Here is a 22069-nt window from a genome sequence, read left to right on the forward strand (position 1 = left end):
CCCACCAGCTTTAAGCAGGTTCTATTATACCAGTGCCCAAGGAGAATATGGCAACCTGACTCAATTACAATGATCCAGTTGCACTTACATTCATTGTGATGAAGTGCTTGGAGATGCTGGTGATGAAACTTATCAACTCTTGCCTCAGAAGTGACTTGGATCCTCTCCAATTTGCCTACCATTACAACAGGTCAACAGCAGCTGCCATTTCACTGGCTTTTCACTCAACCTGAAACACCTAGCCTTTGAAGATGCATATATCAGGATGCTCCTCACTGATTGCAGCTCTGCATTCAACACTATCAACCCCTCAAAACTAATCAGTAAATCCAAACCCAGGGCTCCACACATCCTTGTACAGCTGAGTCCTCGATGTCTTCTCTCGCAGTTCAGATCGGCAACATGTCCTCCACAATCTCCATCAGCGCAGGTGCACCACAAAGCTGTGAGATTAGCCCCCTGCTCTATTTGCTTTAAGCTTATGACTGTGAGACTAAGTATAGCTGCAACGCTATATTTAAGTTTTCTGATAACACTGCTGTTAGGCTGAATCATCAGGGGATCAGAGGTGGTGAGGTTCAGCAACTTTAAATTCCTCGTTGTTATCATTTCAGAGGACCTGCCCTGGTTCCAGCATGCAACTCCCATTACAAAGAAGGTGTAGCAGCAACTCCATTTTCTTAGAAGTTTGCAAAGATTCGGCATGTTATCTAAAACTCTGAAAAGCTTCTATAGAGGTGCGGTGAAAGGTATACTGACTGGTTGCATCATGCTCTGGTATGGAAACACCAATGCTCTCAAATGGAAAAGCCTACCAAAAGTAATGGATGCAACCCAGCCCATTTTGGTTAAAACCCTCCCCACCATTGAGCACATCTCCAAGAAGCATTGTCACAAGAAAGCAGCATCCGTCATCAAGGTGGGAGGAGAAGATGGCAGCGCGCGCAGCTCTCTGGTGAAATGATATCGTATTGGTAAGTAGGATGCCGTGCACAATTCTGATTTCATGGAGACAGACGTGAGAAGGCACAGAGGAACATATGGAGAAATTCCTGAAATGCCCGGTTCGCTGCCACTGCTACTGTGCGATTGAGAATCTCTGGAGGGAAGGCCTCAAAATTTCCGGCTTTGCCTGCTGCTGGCAACCAAGGCTGGGGTCGAAGTGTTCGGCAGAGATGGTGCTCGGTACTCGGTGTCGGAGGGCTGGTTGGAGCTCGAAGTTTTCGGACGACTCAGAGTTGGACCATGGTCGGGCATGGCAGGGAAAGTTTTCTTCCTTCTCCCGTCTGCGCGAGATGTGGGACTTTCGAGAGACTTTGAACTTTTTTACTGTGCTCATGGCCTGTTCTCCATCAAGTTATGGTATTGTTGCATTGTTGTAACTATATGTTATAATTATGTGGTTTTTGTTAGTTTTTTCAGTCTTGGTCTGTCCTGTGTTTCTGTGATATCACACCGGAGGAATATTGTATCATTTCTTAATGCACGCATTACTAAGTGACAATAAAAGAGGACTGCGTGTCCTCATAATCTAATCTAATCTAAGTACCCCCACCATCCGGGTCATGCTTTCTTCTCACTACTGCCATTGAGGAAGTGGTGCAGGAGCTTCAGGACTTACACCATCAGGTTCAGGAAAAAAAACTGATTTCCCCTCAAACATCAGGCTCTTGAACCAGAGGGGAAACTTTACGAAACTTCACTCACCCTAACACTGAACTGGTTCCACAACCTATGGACTAACTTTTAAGGACTCTACAACTCATGTTCCTGATATTGAGTGCTTACTCATTTACCATCATCATGGGCACTAGCTTCCCCAGCATCCATTAAATCTCAGAGGCAATGCGTCAGCATCTGTCATTGAGGACTCCCATCATCAGACAATGAACTCATGTCCACTACTCCACTACAGTGGCTTCTGGTTATTTGGCTATTGGTTAATCGAGACAGCTGTTAATTTAGAACAACACTTAGAAACAAAAACTAATCAAGAAAATCGCAGTGATTCCCTTTGTTTATTTAGGATACTATGCTGCTTAACTGAGACAGGAAGCTATTGCAGAACAGGTTTGAACCAGCTTCAGTTGTGTGCACTTGCATGGCAGTTAGACACTACACAGCACTTCAAGTGAACAGTTTTTAAATAGCATCAGTTGCATGTGTTTTTGTTCAAAAAGCAGTGTTTCTTGTCACTGACAGATGGTGAGAAATAAGGAGAAAGACAATTCAGAACTGTTTTACTCACTACGGTTTTAAGCAATCGGGCTTGGAGCTGCCAGAAACAGCTGTGAGTGAAAATGAAATGATTTCACTACTTCAACAATTTAGGCACTACGAAGAATTTGAAGGTATCGACAAACACCCTGAATGTTCCAACAAAAAATGAAGATTCGGAAGACGCAACCATCGAAAGCATTGTACGAAGGCAGTCTATTATCTGCACTGGGTGTCTGCTCTGATTTTGTTCATTTACAGTCAATCAAAAGAAAACAGCAGAGCACACTGGATGAATTCCTCCGCTGATAACTATTAGGAACCAATAAACAATTTTATAGAACTAGTGTTCGAATTTGTTCTGTCCTTCATTTAAGTACATAATTTGTTATTAGTTAAATGGTGGTTTGTCTTTTTTATACCTTTTGCACTATTTACATGAAACCGGCTAGTTGGGAGGCCACTTAATTGGGCCAAAATTTGTCCCAATTAGAGAAATCCACTGTATCTTTTTTTTTGCTCTCATTTTCTAATACTTATTTAATTTTTAAAAATATGTGTATTTCTTATTGTAGTTTATGGTTTGTATTTATTATTATGATTGCAATGTACTGTTGCCTCAAACAAAACAAAAATCATGCCATAAGCCAGTGATATTAAATCTGATTCTGATTCAGATCTTTCTGTTTTTGGATTTGCACAGTCTGTTGTCTTTTGCACACTGGTTGTCTGTCCGTCTTTGTTGTGAGTGGTTTTTCATCGATTCCATTGTGTTTCTTTGCGTTTACTGTGAATGCCCACAAGAAAATGAATCTCAGGATTGTATATGGTGAAATACAGTATATGTAATTTGAAAATAAATCTACTTTTACATTTGAAGGATAAAGTAAATAAGAAAAAGAACATTCACCCAGAGAATGGTGGTTTCTGGAAATCATTGTCTGAAAGGACGGTGCGGGCTAAGCCTCCCCCCAGCATTGATAAAGTAACTGGATCATCACAGTATCATGGAAATTTAGAGCAGAGGAGGAAGTCATTCAATCAATCATATGTACTTCAGCCCAAAAACCTATTTAGGTATTCAAGCTGGAGGTCTGTAATTAGTGGAGTTCTTCTCTGCTGGGACCCCTGCTGCTTGTGATGTATATACATGACCTGGATAAAGATGTAGATGGGTGGGCTAGTAAATTTGCAGATGATACCAGAATTGGCGGAGTTGTAGATAGTGTAGAGGACTGACAAAGAATGCAGCACAAGTTGCAGATATGGGCTGAGAAATGGCTGATGGAGCTTAACTGAGAGAAACGTGAGGTGTTGCACCTCGGTAGGGCAAAGGCAAGGAGAGAGTACAATGTAAAGGGCAAGGTCCGTAACAGAGTTGCTGAGCAGAGAGAACTGGGATCCAAGTTGTAGCTGCTGAAAGTGGCTACACAGGGTGATAGGGCAGTTAAGAAGGCTTATGGGACGCTTGCTTTTATTAGTCGAGGCACTGAGTTCCAAAGTTAGAAGGGTATGTTGCGACTATATAAAACTCTGGTTACGCCACATCTGGAGTATTGCATGCAGCTCTGGTCTCCCCATTATAGGAAGGTTTTTGGGACTTTGAAGAGAGTGCAGAAGAGGTTCTTCAGGATGCTGCCTGGTTTAAAGGGCATGTGCTGTCACAAAAGGCTGGATAAATTTGGCGTAGGTAGGAAGGTTTGGTTGTTTTTGATTTGCTTTTTAGCTGGTTCAGCACAACACTGTGGGCCAAATGGCCTGTTCCCTAGCTGTACTGTTCTATGTTCTACGTTAATCCTACTCCCAGCTCTTAATCCAGAGTCCTGTAGATTATGGCTCATCACACAGCCGTCCAGCTACTCTTTCAGTCTCATTTCGATTTCTGCCTCCACTAACTCTCAGCACTGATAAAACGACGTGAAGCAGTACTTGAAGACCCACTACCTCCAAGGCTGTGGACTGGGTGGCCACCCTGGGGAAAATGGATGAAAGGACTTTTTTCTCTCACTGTTTCCCTGATGGGATGACATGGGATGACAGTAAGCATGGGAATGCAGCTTTCAGATGGAATTCCTAAAGGGCTTAGTTCTTGCTGTGGAGGAAAATGCAATATAGCAGGAGGAGGCAGCAGTTACATGCAAGAACACAAAGGATGCTGAGGTACTGCAAGGTCTTGGAGTACATGATGCGTACTACACTTGCAGGGCTGGTTTTGCTCAGTCATGTTGACCAGCCACATCCTCCACCACCAGAGTTTGTTTAGCCCCAGTGGTCAAAATCAATGAATGGTAAACATTGGTTATCAAAGGAACACAGTGTTTCATCACTCTTCACCTTCTGTATAAATCAATACTTTCCCAGAAAGCAGAAGGCTGATTGTTGAACCAATAAATGGCTATAAAATAATGAAAGGCTTTGAGAATTATAACATCTAGAAACCCATAAGACCATAAGACACAGGAGCAGAATTAGGCCATTCAGCCCATTGAGTCTACACTGCCATTCCTTCATGGCTGATCCTGGATCCCACTCAACCCCATACACCTGCCTTCTCACCATATCCCTTGATGCCTTGACCAATCAGGAAATAGCCAACTTTCACCTTCAATATACTCACAGACTTGCCCTCTTTACCACAAACTCAACCTGTAAATTAACCTTCCAGGGGTCTTGCACGAGGACTCCTAAGTCCCTCTGCACCTCTGATGTTTGTACATTTCCCAACACTGTATTCCATCTGCCACTTTTTTGCCCATTCTTCTAATTTGTCGAAGTTCTGCTACAATCACATTGTTTCCTCAGTACTGCCTACCCACCCACCCTCAAAGCTATCAGTTCCATTATCCAAATCACTGACAGTGTGAAAAGTAGCAGTCTCAATACTGACCCTTGAAGAACACCACTAGTTACAGGTAGCCTATTAGAAAAGGCCCCTTTTATTCCCACTTGCTGCCATCTGCCTGTCAGTCATTCCTCTATCCATGCCAATATCTTTCCTGTAATGCCATAGGATTTTATCTTGTGTATGGCACCTTATCAAATGCCTCTGAAAACCCAAGTAAGTGGCATCCACTGCCTCTCCTTTGTCCACCCTGCTTGCCACTTCCTCGAAGAACTCTAACAAATGTGTAGGGCAAGATTTCCCTTGACAGAAACCATGCTGACTTTGACTTATTTTATCATTAGTCGCCAAGTAGCCCGAAAACTCATCCTTACTAATAGACTCCAACACTTTCCCAACCATTGAGGTTAGGCTAACTGGCCTATAATTTTCTTTCTTTTGCCTCCCTCCCTTCTTAAAGAGTGGAGTGAAATTTGCAAACTTCCAGTCTTCTGGGACCATGCCAGAATCAAGTGATTCTTGAAAGATCATGACCAATGCATCTATTATCTCTTCAGCAACCTCTCTCAGGACGCAGGGATGTAGTCCATCTGGTCCAGATGACTTATACACCCTAAGACTTTGAGTTTGACTAGCGCTTTTTCCTTTGTGATAGCAATGGCACTCACTCCTTCTCCCTGACACTCATGGACCTCTGACACACTGCTACTGTCTTCCACAGTGAATACAATGCAAAGTACCACTAAGTTCATCTACTCTTTCTTTGTCCCCCCATTACTACCTCACCAGCATCATTTTCCAATGGTCCAATATCAACTCTCACCTCCGTTCTACTCTTTATTTAACTAAAAAAACGTTTGGTATCTTTCTTTATATTATTGGCTCGTTTGTCCTCATACTTCATCTTTTCCCTTCTTATAGCTTTTTAGTTGCCTTTTGTTGGATTTTAAAAGCTTCCCAATCCTCTAACTTCCTGCTCACTTTTGCTACCTCATATGCCTTTTCCTTGGCTTTTATGCAGTCCTTAACTTCCCTTGTCAGCCACGGTTGACTACGCCTGCCATTTGAGAACTTCTTCTGTGGGACAAATCTATCCTGTGCCTTGTGAACTATTCCCAGAAATTTCAGAAATCTCTGCTGTGCCGTCATCCCCACCAGTATCCTCCTCCAGTCCACCTGGGCAAGCTCCTCTCTCATGCCTCTGTAATTTGCTTTATTCCATTGAGATACTGATTCATGTGACTTAAGCTTCTCCCTTTCAAATTGCAGTATGGATTCAAAGGTTACAAGCAGAAGGAATTCAACAAATTCTCTCTCTCGCAATCCGACACCAACCTGATTTTCCAATCCCCTATGTCACCTCTTTATAAAGACATAATTCCATCTCTTACTAACAGAACAACACCACCTATGCCTTCCTGCCTGTCCTTTCGATACAAAGTATATACTTTGATGTTAAGCTCCCAACTATAGCCTTCTTTCAGCCACGACTCAGTGATGCCCACAACGTCACACCAACCAATCTCTAATTGCACCACGGGTTTGTCCAGCTTATTCAAAATGCTACGCGTATTTAAATACAGCACCTTCATTCCTGCATTCTTTGCCTTCTTGAATTTTGACTCTGTGGTACAATTTAACTCTTTGCTCTGTCTGCATTTGTACCCAATCATTGGCTTATCCTTCTTACATTCACGTTACACCCATCATAGAACATAGAACATAGAATAGTACAGCACGTTACAGGCCCATCGGCCCACAATGTTGTGCCGACCCTCAAACTGTGCCTCCCATATAACCCCCCCACCTTAAATTCCTCCATATACCTGTCTAGTAGTCTCTTAAACTTCACTAGTGTATCTGCCTCCACCACTGACTCAGACAGTGCATTCCACGCACCAACCACTCTCTGAGTAAAAAACCCTCCTCTAATATCCCCCTTGAACTTCCCACCCCTTACCTTAAAGCCATATCCTCTTGTACTGAGCAGTGGTGCCCTGGGGAAGAGGCGCTGGCTATCCACTCTATCTATTCCTCTTATTATCTTGTACACCTCTATCATGTCTCCTCTCATCCTCCTTCTCTCCAAAGAGTAAAGCCCTAGCTCCCTTAATCTCTGATCATAATGCATACTCTCTAAACCAGGCAGCATCCTGGTAAATCTCCTCTGTACCCTTTCCAATACTTCCACATCCTTACTATAGTGAGGCGACCAGAACTGGACACAGTACTTCAAGTGTGGCCTAACCAGAGTTTTATAGAGCTGCATCATTACATTGCAACTCTTAAACTCTATCCCTCGACTTATGAAAGCAAACACCCCATAAGCCTTCTTAACTACCCTACCTACCTGTGAGGCAACTTACAAGGATCTGTGGACATGTACCCCAGATCCCTCTGCTCCTCCACACTACCAAGTATCCTGCCATTTACTTTGTACTCTGCCTTGGAGTTTGTCCTTCCAAAGTGTACCACCTCACACTTCTCAAGGTTGAACTCCATCTGCCACTTCTCAGCCCACTTCTGCATCTTATCAATGTCTCTCTGCAATCTTCGACAATCCTCTGCACTATCAACCTTTGTGTCATCTGCAAACTTGCCAACCCACCCCTCTACCCCCACATCCAGGTCTTTAATAAAAATCACGAAAAGTAGAGGTCCCAGAACAGATCCTTATGGGACACCACTAGTCACAATCCTCCAATCTCTCCACCACAACCCTCTGCCTTCTGCAGGCAAGCCAATTCTGAACCTACCTAGCCAAACTTCCCTGGATCCCATGCCTTCTGACTTTCTGAGTAAGCCTACTGTGTGGAACCTTGTCAAATGCCTTACTAAAATCCATATAGATCACATCCATTGCACTACCCTCATCTATATGCCTGATCACCTCCTCAAAGAACTCTATCAGGCTTGTTAGACACGATCTGCACTTCACAAAGCCATGCTGACTGTCCCTGATCAGACCATGATTCTCTAAATGTCCATAGATCCTATCTCTAAGAATCTTTTCCAACAGTTTTCCCACCACAGACGTAAGGCTCACTAGTCTATAATTACCCAGACTATCCCTACTACCTTTTTTGAACAAGGGGACAACATTCGCCTCCCTCCAATCCTCCAGTACCATTACCATGGACAATGAGGACATAAAGATCCTAGCCAGAGGTTCAGCAATCTCTTCCCTCACCTCGTGGAGCAGCCTGGGGAATATTCCATCAGGCCCCGGGGACTTATCTGTCCTAATGTATTTTAACAACTCCAACACCTCCTCTCCCTTAATATCAACATGCTCCAGAACATCAACCTCATTCATATTGTCCTCACCATCATCAAGTTCCCTCTCATTGGTGAATACCGAAGAGAAGTATGTCTTGGGGTTTTCCTTTACCCTACTCGCCAAGGCCTTCTCATGCCCCCTTCTTGCTCTTCTCAGCCCCTTCTTAAGCTCCTTTCTTGATTCCCTATATTCCTCAATAGACCCATCTGATCCTTGCTTCCTAAACCTCATATATGCTGCCTTCTTCCACCTGACTAGATTTTCCACCTCACTTATCACCCATGGTTCCTTCACCCTACCATTCTTTATCTTCCTCATCAGGACAAATTTATCCCTAACATCCTGCAAGAGATCTCTAAACATCGACCACATGTCCATAGTACATTTCCCTGCAAAAACATCATCCCAATTCACACCTGCAAGTTCTAGCCTTATAGCCTCATAATTTGCCCTTCCCCAATTAAAAATTTTCCTGTCCTCTCTGATTCTATCCTTTTCCATGATAATGCTAAAGGCCAGGGAGCGGTGGTCACTGTCCCCCAGATGCTCACCCACTGAGAGATCTGTGACCTGACCCAGTTCATTACCTAGTACTAGATCTAGTATGGCATTCCCCGTAGTCAGCCTGTCCACATACTGTGACAGGAATCCATCCTGGACACACTTAACAAACTCTGCCCCATCTAAACCCTTGGAACTAATCAGGTGCCAATCAATATTAGGGAAGTTAAAGTCACCCATGATAACAACCCTGTTATTTTTGCACCTTTCCAAAATCTGCCTCCCAATCTGCTCCTCTGTATCTCTGCTGCTACCAGGGGGCCCAACCCTGCTCTCATGACTATACCCCTTCCCCACACAAAACCACCACAGTGGGCTTCACAGCTGAACAGGTGAGAAGACAGCTGAAACGTCTCAACACAAGCAAGGCTGCAGGACCGGATGGTTTCAGTACCAGAGTGCTCAAAGCCTGTGCCCCTCAGCTATGTGGAGTACTTTGCCATGTATTCAACCTGAGCCTGAGGCTCCAGAGGGTTCCTGTACTGTGGAAGACGTCCTGCCTCGTCCCTGTGCTGAAGACGCCACGCCCCAGCGGTCTCAATGACTACAGACCGGTGGCATTGACCTCCCATATCATGAAGACCCTGGAGAGACTTGTTCTGGAGCTGCTCCGGCCTATGGTCAGGCCACACTTGGATCCCCTCCAGTTCACCTACCAGCTCGACTAGGAGTTGAGGATGCCATCGTCTTCCTGCTGAACCGTGTCTACGCCCACCTGGACAAGCCAGCGAGCACTGTGAGGGTCATGTTTTTTGACTTCTCCAGTGCATTCAACACCATCCGCCCTGCTCTGCTGGGGGAGAAGCTGACAGCGATGCAGGTGGATGCTTCCCTGGTATCATGGATTCTTGATTACCTGACTGGCAGACCACAGTACGTGTGCTTGCAACACTGTGTCCGACAGAATGATCAGCAGCACTGGGGCTCCACAGGGGACTGTCTTGTCTCCCTTTCTCTTCACCATTTACACCTCGGACTTCAACTACTGCACAGAGTCTTGTCATCTTCAGAAGTTTTCGGATGACTCTGCCATAGTTGGATGCATCAGCAAGGGAGATGAGGCTGAGTACAGGGCTACAGTAGGAAACTTTGTCACATGGTGTGAGCAGAATTATCTGCAGCTTAATGTGAAAAAGACTAAGGAGCTGGTGGTAGACCTGAGGAGAGCTAAGGTACCAGTGACCTCTGTTTCCATCCAGGGGGTCAGTGTGGACATGGTGGAGGATTACAAATACCTGGGGATACGAATTGACAATAAACTGGACTGGTCAAAGAACACTGAGGCTGTCTACAAGAAGGGTCAGAGCCGTCTCTATTTCCTGAGGAGACTGAGGTCCTTTAACATCTGCCGGACGACGCTGAGGATGTTTTACGAGTCTGTGGTGGCCAGTGCAATCATGTTTGCTGTTGTGTGCTGGGGCAGCAGGCTGAGGGTGGCAGACACCAACAGAATCAACAAACTCATTTGTAAGGCCAGTGATGTTGTGGGGATGGAACTGGACTCTCTCACGGTGGTGTCTGAAAAGAGGATGCTGTCTAAGTTGCATGCCATCTTGGTCAATGTCTCCCATCCACTACATAATGTACTGGGTGGGCACAGGAGTACATTCAGCCAGAGACTCATTCCACTGAGATGCAGCACAGAGCGTCATAGGAAGTCATTCCTGCTTGTGACCATCAAACTTTACAACTCCTCCCTTGGAGGGTCAGACACCCTGAGCCAATAGGCTGGTCTTGGATTTATTTCATAATTTACTGGCATAATTTACATATTACTATTTAACTATGGTTTTATTACTATTTATTATTTATGGAGCAACTGTAACGAAAACCAATTTCCCCCGGGATTAATAAAGTATGACTATGACTATGACTATAGAATACCCCCAATAGAGTAACTGCTCCCTTCCTGTTCCTGACTTCCACCCATACTGACTCAAAAGAGGATCCTGCTACATTACCCACCCTGTCTTTAGCTGTAGTAGTATTCCTGACCAGTAATGCCACCCCTCCTCCCCTTCCCACTCCCTCTATCCCTTTTAAAGCACTACTTTAAATCATCTACTTGTAAGCCTACTGACTCATCGTCAGCTTTATCATACTGCTTCCTAACCCACTGACATGTTAATTTAAACCACTTCCAACAGCTCTAGTAAACCTGCTGCAAGATTATTGATCCCCATTGGATTCAAGTGCAACCTGTACCTTTTGTACAGGTCCCACCTGCCCCTGAAGAGGGCCCAATTATCCAGAAATCCCAAGATTACTACTCTTGATGTCCTGCTTCTCAGCTTCCTTCCTAACTCTCTGTATTCTGTTTTCAGGACCTCCTCCATTTTTCTACCTACGTCGTTGATACCAATATGTACCATGACTTCTGGCTGCTCACCCTCCCTTTTCAGGATATTGTGGACACATTCAGAAACATTGTGGACTCTGACACCTGGGAGGCAAACTACAATCCATGTTTCCTTTTCACGTCCACAGAATTGCCTGTCTGTCCCCTGACTATTGAGACCCCTATCACTGCTGCCATCCTCTTCAGTTCCCTACCCGTCTGAGCCATAGGGCCAGACTCTGTGCCAGAGGCACGGCAGCTGTTACTTCCCCCAGGTAGGTCGTTTCCCTCGCCCCACCCCAGTACTCAAAATGGAGTACTCATTATTGGGGGGGGGGGGGGGGGGAGTCCACAGGAGTGCTATCCACTATCTGATGTTCTCCCTTCCATCTCCTGACAGTCACCCATTTATCTATTTCTTCTAGCCTTGGGGTGACTACCTCCCTGTAGCTCCTGTCTATCACTGCTTCACTTTCCCTAACAAGCTGAAGGTCATTGAACAGTCCCTAAGGAGCTTCTTCTCGATGCACTGAGTGCAGATGTGGCCAACAGGGAGGCTGAAAGTCTCCAGAACAGAAAACTAGCTCTGTAAACATACTCCCTATTCTCTCAAGATTTAAATAAGAAATAAGGAATGAATTTACCTACTTACCTGGCCTCCGCCTGTTCTCGCCAAAGCCACGTTAAGCCAAAGCCTTACTACTCTGCCTCAGTCTACTCCGACAACGACCGCTCCCATGATGACTGATCCGCTAGGCGGTACCTCTTTTTTCTAGAGACTGGGTTTTTAAGGCTCTTCACCGGACACCCTTTCTTCCGTCTCTCACCCTCCTCCTCTTTTTGGACGCTCCGCACTGGTTCTCTGCCTGTTCTGGTTCTTTTCATCTTGAATTTCCAATGAGACATTAACTAGTTCGACTTCAGCAGTCCCCGCTCCTCCTCAAACTTTATCCCCACTGAATGCACTGCCTTCTACTCACTCCGCACCAATAACATCCTTAACTTCAAATCCACAGACACTGTGTGTGCTGTTGTACTGTGGCAAGCTGGCCTCTACCTTGCTGAGGCCAGGCGGCAACTCTCAGACATCTCATACCCACCCGTTGAAGTGGACCCCACTTTGGACCATCAGGAAACTGGCTCTGACACCATCACCAACCTCATCATCTCTGGAGAACTCCCATCCATTGCCACCAAATTCATAGTTCCCATACCCCACACCGTTCACTTCTTCCTCCCACCCAAGATTCACAAACCTGACTGCCTAGATAGGCCCATTGTCTCTGCCTGCTCCGGCCGTACTGAACTTGTGTCTGCATACTTCGACTTCACTCTGTCCCCCTTGGTCCAGTCCCTTCCACTTACATCCGCAACACTTCTCATTCTCTTAATCTCCTCACTAATTTTCAATTCCCTGGCCCTGACCGCTTCTTTCTCAATAAAAGAACCAACCAGTTCCCCTCTACCACCACCGTCTTTCATCTGGCAGAACTGGTCTTTACCCTCAACAACTTTTCTTTCAGCATCTCCACTTTCTCCAGACCTGAGGTCTAGCAAGAGGCACCGACGTGAGCCACAGCTGAGCATGCCTATTAATTAGATCAGTCCATGTTCCAAGCCTTCACAGGTAAAGCTCCCCTCAGCTACAGTGACAATTGCCTTGGTGCTGCTTCATGCACCCACACTGAGCTCGTCAATTTCATCCACTTTGCCTTCAACTGCCACCCTGCCCTAAGGTTCACTTGGTCCATTTCTGACACCTCTCTCCTCTTTCTTGATCCCTCTGTCTCCATCTCTGGAGACAAACTGCCGACTAACATCTTTTATAAACCTACAGGTTTCCACATGATCTTGACTATAGCTCATCCCACCCTGTCTCCTGTAAAAATGCTATTCCGTAAGATCATAAGACATAGGAGCAGAATTGGCCCATTTGGCCCATCGAGTCTGCTCCGCCATTCAATCATGGTTGATCCTTTCTCCTCCTCCTAAGCCTCACTCTCCAGCCTTCTCCCCGTAACCTTTGATGTCATATCCAATCAAGAACCTATCAAGCTCTGTCTTAAATACACCTAACAACTTGGCCTCCACAGCTGCCTGTGGTAATAAATTCCACAAATTCACCACTCCCTGGCTAAAGAAATTTCTCCGCATCTCATTGTTGAATGGATACCTCACTATCCTGAGGCTGTGCCCTTTGTCCCAGACACCCCCATCAAGAGAAACATCCTTTCCATATCTACTCTGTCTAGGCCTTTCAACATTCAAAAGTTTTCAATGAGATTCCCCCCTCATCCTTCTAAATTCCAGCAAGTACAGACCTAGATTTATCAAACGTTCCTCATCTGATAACCCTTTCATTCCTGGAATCATCTTTGTGAACCTTCTCTGAACCCTCTGCAATGCCAGCACATCTTTTCTTAGATGAGGAGCCCAACACTGTTCACAATACTCAAGGTGAGGCCTCACCAGTGCCTTAAAAAGCCTCAGCAACATCTAGAAACTCAGGTCTCATCTCATCAACTCATCTCAGGTCTCTGTAAGAAATCCTCAGATAGCTGCAGTTCATTCAGAACACTGCTGCTAGAGTCCTCACTAAGACCAAGAAAGTAGAACTTATCACCCCAGTTCTCAGATCACTACACTGGCTTCCTGTCCATCAGAGGATTGACTTCAAAATATTACTTCTGGTTTATAAAGCACTGAATGGTCTAGGGCCAAAATACATCTCCGATCTCTCGTTGCATTGTGAACCTTCCTGAGCTCTCAGGTCATCTATGCTTTCTGTCCCCAGGGTCAAAACTAAACATGGTGAAGCAGCTTTGAGTTACTATGCTCCACATAACCTTCCAGAGGATCTGAAGTCTGCCACAACTTTAAGCTCTTTTAAATCAAGACTTATATCTTGTTCTATGTAAAGTGCTTTGCACTGCCTTGTGTTTGAAATGTGCTATATAAGTAAACTGCCTTGACCTACATGCTGATTTAAGAAACCTCCTGGATGCACCTATTAAATTCTGCACCATCTAAACTTATTGCATCAAGTCTACATTGGAGAACTTCAAGTCACCCATAGCAACGATCTTTTTTTTGCTCTTTTCCCTAATCTGCTTGTAACTCTGTTCCTTAATGTCCCAGTAGTTATTGGGGGTCAGTCGTATAATCCCATCAATGTGATTGCACCTTTCTTATGTTTGAGTTCTAACCATAAAGACTCAGTGGATGAGCCCTCCATTGTGTCCCTTCAGAGTGCAGCTCCCGATTAATAGCACAACTCCCCCTCTTCCTATGTTTTTTTAAATCTTCTTCTTTATCTTTTCTAAAGCACTGAAACTGGCGCATTAAGCATCCAGTCCTGTCCCATGCTCTGCCAAGTGTCCTTGTTGTTCTATGTACTCACCCATGTTATAAGTTCATCAACTTTACATTTAGTACTCATGGTATTAAAATGCTTCAACTCATCCTTCCCATTGCATCCATTACTTGCCCTTCCTTTCTTACAGACTTAATCATTACGACATCCATCTTTCTCTCAATCCCCCCACTTTCTGAACCAGTGCTTTGGTTCCCATCCCCCTGGTTTACCCAAACTAGATTAAACCATCTCGAGCAGCACCAGTGCACCTCCCTATTATATCTGAAGGAGAAGGTTAAAACAATGGGCCACAACTCTTAGGATAGTTCTTCTGAAATCCAATGGAGAATCAAGAAGAAATTACCACACCAAGAATATGGAATTTATTTAAGAGGAAGCTGGATACAGGAGGAAGAAAGGAATGGAAGCATGGGTCTTGGTGTTTTGCAATTTGGAAGTTCTTTGGAAGTCAGGAATGTGTCATAAAACTTGTCTTAATTGTTACACAAAGAATGAACAAAGAAAGAAGAGCTGAGAGAACAAAGAAGTCATGGTTATCTTCTACAAAAACTAGCTCAGATTAAAAACAACGTGTCAGTGATAAGAATTAGCCTGTAAATTAGCCAGATTCAAGCGATGCAATACCTGTTGCAGAAAAACTAAGAAGCTGCAAGTAAAATGCAGAAGCAGCAAGACCACGATCACTGGAAAATTCACTAAACAGTTACATGCTTATAGGTGATTCTATAAAAATACAAGCAAGCAGAGGAAAGTTAAACTACAAGAGAAATAGCCATTCTACACCCTGATCTACACCGTGGTGAGATGAAGAGGGCTGGAAGGAGATATGTGGAACATAATAGCTGCATGTCAGTTGCATAAGAACTAACATGCCACTGTTGGACCAAGTGACCAATTTCTGTAATGCAAAGATGTGGAATCGATAATGGGTAGAGCTGCGTAACACTAAGGGCAGAAGACGCTGGTGGGAGTTGTGTACAGGCCACCTAACAGTAGTAGTGAGGTCGGAGATGGTATTAAACAGGAAATTAGAAATGTGTGCAATAAAGGAACAGCAGTTATAATGGGTGACTTCAATCTACATGTAGATTGGGTGAACCAAATTGGTAAAGGTGCTGAGGAAGAGGATTTCTTGGAATGTATGCGGGATGGTTTTTTGAACCAACATGTCGAGGAACCAACTAGAGAGCAGGCTATTCTGGACTGGGTTTTGAGCAATGAGGAAGGGTTAATTAGCAATCTTGTCGTGAGAGGCCCCTTGGGTAAGAGTGACCATAATATGGTGGAATTCTTCATTAAGATGGAGAGTGACATAGTTAATTCAGAAACAAAGGTTCTGAACTTAAAGAGGGGTAACTTTGAAGGTATGAGATGTGAATTAGCTAAGATAGACTGGCAAATGACACTTAAAGGATTGACGGTGGATATGCAATGGCAAGCATTTAAAGGTTGCATGGATGAACTACAACAATTGTTCATCCCAGTTTGGCAAAAGAATAAATCAAGGAAGGTAGTGCACCCGTGGCTAACAAGAGAAATTAGGGATAGTATCAATTCCAAAGAAGAAGCATACAAATTAGCCAGAGAAAGTGGCTCACCTGAGGACTGGGAGAAATTCAGAGTTCAGCAGAGGAGGACAAAGGGCTTAATTAGGAAGGGGAAAAAAGATTATGAGAGAAAACTGGCAGGGAACATAAAAACGGACTGTAAAAACTTTTATAGATATGTAAAAAGGAAAAGACTGGTAAAGACAAATGTAGGTCCCCTGCAGACAGAAACAGGTGAATTGATTATGGGGAGCAAGGACATGGCAGACCGATTGAATAATTACTTTGGTTCTGTCTTCACTAAGGAAGACATAAATAATTTTCCAGAAATAGTAGGGGACAGAGGGTCCAGTGAAATGGAGGAACTGAGGGAAATACATGTTAGTAGGGAAGTGGTGTTAGGTAAATTGAAGGGATTGAAGGCAGATAAATCCCCAGGGCCAGATGGTCTGCATCCTAGAGTGCTTAAGGAAGTAGCCCAAGAAATAGTGGATGCATTAGTGATAATTTTTCAAAACTCGTTAGATTCTGGACTAGTTCCTGAGGATTGGAGGGTGGCTAACGTAACTCCACTTTTTAAAAAAGGAGGGAGAGAGAAACCGGGGAATTATAGACCGGTTAGCCTAACGCCGGTGGTGGGGAAACTGCTGGAGTCAGTTATCAAGGATGTGATAACAGCACATTTGGAAAGCGGTGAAATGATCGGACAAAGTCAGCATGGATTTGTGAAAGGAAAATCATGTCTGACGAATCTCATAGAATTTTTTGAGGATGTAACTAGTAGAGTGGATGGGGGAGAACCAGTGGATGTGGTATATTTGGATTTTCAAAAGGCTTTTGACAAGGTCCCACACAGGAGATTAGTGTGCAAACTTAAAGCACATGGTATTGGGGGTAAGGTATTGGTGTGGGTGGAGAATTGGTTAGCAGACAGGAAGCAAAGAGTGGGAATAAACGGGACCTTTTCAGAATGGCAGGCGGTGACTAGTGGGGTACCGCAAGGCTCAGTGCTGGGACCCCAGTTGTTTACAATATATATTAATGACTTGGATAAGGGAATTAAATGCAGCATCTCCAAGTTTGCGGATGACACGAAGCTGGGTGGCAGTGTTAGCTGTGAGGAGGATGCTAAGAGGATGCAAGGTGACTTGGATAGGTTGGGTGAGTGGGCAAATTCATGGCTGATGCAATTTAATGTGGATAAATGTGAAGTTATCCACTTTGGTGGCAAAAATAGGAAAACAGATTATTATCTGAATGGTGGCCGATTAGGAAAAGGCGAGGTGCAACGAGACCTGGGTGTCATTATACACCAGTCATTGAAAGTGGGCATGCAGGTACAGCAGGCGGTGAAAAAGGTGAATGGTATGCTGGCATTCATAGCGAGAGGATTCGAGTACAGCAGCAGGGAGGTACTACTGCAGTTGTACAAGGCCTTGGTGAGACCACACCTGGAGTATTGTGTGCAGTTTTGGTCCCCTAATCTGAGGAAAGACAACCTTGCCATAGAGGGAGTACAAAGAAAGTTCACCAGATTGATTCCTGGGATGGTAGGACTTTCATATGAAGAAAGACTGGATGAACTGGGCTTGTACTCGTTGGAATTTAGAAGATTGAGGGGGGATCTGATTGAAACGTATAAGATCCTAAAGGGATTGGACAGGCTAGATGCAGGAAGATTGTTCCCGATGTTGGGGAAGTCCAGAACGAGGGGCCACAGTTTGAGGATAGAGGGGAAGCCTTTTAGGACCGAGATGAGGAAAAACTTCTTCACACAGAGAGTGGTGAATCTGTGGAATTCTCTGCCACAGGAAACAGTTGAGGCCAGTTCATTGGCTATATTTAAGAGGGAGTTAGATATGGCCCTTGTGGCTACAGGGGTCAGGGGGTATGGAGGGAAGGCTGGTACAGGGTTCTGAGCTGGATGATCAGCCATGATCATAATAAATGGCGGTGCAGGGCCGAATGGCCTACTCCTGCACCTATTTTCTATGTTTCTATGTTTCTAAATCTCATTATAATTTTAGTCAAATTACAAAATGGGGATTGTACACAGTTTCTCACCTTTACTGCCACCAAGCGTTGCAAGTTTGAATGCTTCCCTATACGAAAGCTCCTCATAATCTGGAGAGGTTAAACTCAGAATCTTGGACGTATCAATGGCTCTCCGTACAGCATCAAGTATTGAAGGCGAGTAACCACCTGAAACATCTAAAACAGAGTTTCGTATCATTTCAGCATTGCACATCAGAAAAGTAGCTGAAAGGTGAATAGTTGTCAAGGAGATACCTTTGAACTGCAGACTAAGAAGATCAGGTAAGAACAAAGTGGTTCTGCTGATTTTCTCCTTGTGAACGAGCCAACACCATAAACCACAAGAGACATTACAGAGGGTAGAGATGATATATGGAATTGTATTACCTGTTGCTGGTGTAGGTTCCAACCAGGACTCTCCTGAGTGAGCCCATCTCTGTCCTTTGGTGGTCCACTGCACTTACCTGCTCCATCACTGCTGATAGAAGCTTGTGCTTCTGATGGTGGGGGATATTAGATTATGTGCACCTGACCTTCAGCAGTGCACAAGGGCTGAGTCATCTTTAGGACCTTCCCTGCTGATACCCATGAAATTCTCACCTTAGTGTCTTCAGCTCATTTCCCTACATGCTTATGATCTTTTGCTAGCATTACACACAGAAAGTTTGGAAATATGTATTCCAATAGTCATGGTCTAGTACATTAGTTTCTAATTTAGAGCCATAGAGTCACAGAAAATGACAGCATAGAAACAAGTCCTTTGGCCCATCTCATCCATGCCAAACCATTTAAACTGCCTAGTCCTATCAACCTGCGCCCAGACCAAGGCCCTCCATTCCCATTCTATCCATGTATCTATTCAAACTTCTCTTTAATACTGAACTCAAAATTGCATCCATCACTTATGCTGACAGCTTGTCCACACTCACACCACCTTCTAAGTGAAAACATTTCCTCTCATGCTTTGCTTAAACTTTTCACCTTTCACCCTTAACCCCATGACCTCTAGTTATACTCTCAAACAACCTCAGTGAAAAAAGCCTGCTTGCAATTACCCTATCTATCCCCCTCATAATCTTCTACGTTCTAGGGAATAAAGTTCAAACCTATTCAATCTTTCCTTATAAGTCAGGTCCTCCAGATCTGGCAACATCCTTGTAAATTTTCTCTGTACTTTTTCAAATTTATTTATATCTTTCCTATAGGTAGATGACCAAAACTGCACACAATACTCCAAATTAGGCCTCACTAACCACTTATAAAACTTCAACATAACATCCCAACTCCTGTACTCTATATTTTGATTTATGAAGGCCAATGTGCCAAAAGTTTTCTTTACAATCCTATCTACCTCTGACACCACTTTCAATGAATTATGAACCTGTATTATCAGACCCCTTTGTTCTACCGCACTCCTCGGTGCCCTACTGCTCACTGTGTAAGACCTACCCTGGTTTGTCCTCCCAAAGTGCAACACCTCACACTTGTCTGCATTAAATTCTATCTGCCATTTTTCAGCCCATTTTCCCAGCATGTCCAGATCACGCTGCAAGTTTTGTTAGTCTTCCTCACTGTCCAAATCACCCCTAATCTTGGTGTCATCCGCAAATTTGCTGATCCAGTTTAGCACGTTATCATCCAGATCATTGATATAGATGCCAAACAACAAACGACCCAGCATCAATTCCTGAGGCACTCCACAAGCCCAGGTCTCCAGTCAGAGAGGCAACCATCTACTACCACTCTCTGGCTTCTCCCACGAAGCCTATGTCCAATCCAATTTACTACCTCATCTAGAATACCAAGTGACTTAACCTTCTTGACCAACCTCCCATGTGGGTCCTTGTCAAATGCCTTGCTGAAGTCAACGTAGACAACTTCCACTGCTTTGTCTTCAGCAACATTACTGTAACTTCCTTGCAAATCTCTATAAGATTGGTTAGATACAACCTACCATGCACAAAGTCATGCTGACCATCTCTAATCAGTACCCGCCTATCCATATACTCGGGTATCTGGTCTCTTGGAATACTTTCCTATAACTTTCCCATTATTGATGCTTGGCTCACTGGCTTATCATTTCCTGGTTTATTCTTCGAGCCTTTCTTAAACAGTGGAACAACATTAGCCATCCTTCAATCCTCTGGAAACTCACTTGTTGCTAAGGGTGATTTAAATATCTCTGCTAGGACCCATGCAATTTCTTCACTTGCCTCCACAGGTTCCAAAGGAACACCTTGCTATGCCCCAAGGATTTATTCACCCTAATTTGCCTCAGGACAGTAAATAACTCCTCCTCTAATCTGTATCAGTTCCATGAGCTCACTTCTATAGACTCTGTATCTGTCTCCTGAGTAAATACAGATGTGAAAAATCAGTTTAAGATCTCCCCCATCTCTTTTGTCTCCACGCATAGATTAGCATTCTGATCTTCCAGAGGACCAATTTTGTCCCTTCCAAACCTTTTGCTCTTAACATATCCCTTAGGATTCTCCTTCACCTTGTCTGCTAGGGCAACCTCATGCTTCTTTTAGCCCTCCCGGTTTCTTTCTTAAATGTCCTCTAGCATTTCTTATACTCCATAGCATCTCATTTGTTCCTACTTGTTAGGCACCTCATTTTATTTTTTAACCAGGGCCTGAATATCTCTTGAAAACCACAGTTCCCTAAACCTGTTATCCTTTTAGAATAAATGTCAAAATGAATGTGCCTTTTATTCTGATGGGCACATACAAGCTTTGTACTTCCAAAATTTCACTTTTGAAGGCCTCCCACTTACCAAGTACACCTTTGCCAGAAAACAGCCTGTCCCAATCCACACTTGCCACATCCTTTCCGATACCATCAAAATTGGCCTTTCTCTAATTTAGAATCTCAACCCGAGGACCAGACCTATCCTTTTCCATAGTTACCTTGACACTAATAGTATTATAATCATTGGATAGAAAGTGTCCTCCTACACAAACTACTGTCTCCTGCCCTGTCTCGTTTCCTAACAGGAAATCAAGTATTGCACATTTGTTCATTGGGGCTTCTATGTACTGCTTAAGAAACTTCCACAAACACATTTGACAAACTTTATTCCATCTAGTCCTTTTACAGTATGGGACTTCCAGTCAGTATGTAGAAAGTTAAAATGACCTACTGTCACAACTTTTTGTTTCTTGCAACAATCTGCAATCTATCTACAAATTTGTTCCTCTAAAGCCGGCGACTGTTGGGTGGTCTATAATATAGCCCCATTAATGTGGTCATACCTTTCTTATTCCTTAGTTTCACCCATAAAGCCTCACTAGAAGAGCTCTACATGTACAATCTAAGGACTACCATGACATTTTCACTGACTAGTAGTGCCACCCTTCCTTTTTTGATCTCTCCCGCTCTGTCACGTCTAAAACACCGGAATCCCAGAATACTGAGTTGCAAGTCTCACAACTGGCTACAAAATCATAATTCCAAGTGTTGATCCATGCCTTGAGCTCATCTCCCTTTCCTGGGGACCCAAGTCACCCCAACCACAAATTGTTCCAGCTGCTACTATCCGGGAAATGGTACCCCAGCATTAAAAGCCAGGACCAACAGGGTCCAGCATGGCTTCTTCCACCAGGCCATCAGACTGCTTAACTCATGCTGGCACAACTGAATTCCTATGTTATATTGACTGTCCTGTTGTACATTTATTATAAATTACTATAAATTGCACATTGCTCATTTAGACACCACCACGTTGAATGGAGACATAACAAAGAGAGTTTTACTCCTCATGTATATGAAGAATGTAAGTAATAAAGTCAATTCAATTCAATACTTCTTGCGTTCTTCCATTACTTGGAGGACTCTAGGTTCCAATCTCCTGACAGGGACATGGGCCATA

At 44.0% G+C, this 22069-nt stretch overlaps 1 protein-coding gene across 1 annotated transcript in view; it reads right to left on the reverse strand.

Moving 5' to 3' along the window:
* Positions 1–22069, reverse strand: part of LOC140192305 (guanine deaminase-like) — a 75510-nt gene that overhangs the window by 10320 nt on the left and 43121 nt on the right. The window contains exon 11 of the mRNA XM_072249968.1: positions 18226–18372. Coding sequence (XP_072106069.1) covers positions 18226–18372 — 147 coding nt within the window. The remainder of the gene's footprint in view (positions 1–18225; positions 18373–22069) is intronic.

Source organism: Mobula birostris, unplaced genomic scaffold (genome assembly GCF_030028105.1).
Source record: "Mobula birostris isolate sMobBir1 unplaced genomic scaffold, sMobBir1.hap1 scaffold_1124, whole genome shotgun sequence".
Taxonomy (NCBI): domain Eukaryota; kingdom Metazoa; phylum Chordata; class Chondrichthyes; order Myliobatiformes; family Myliobatidae; genus Mobula; species Mobula birostris.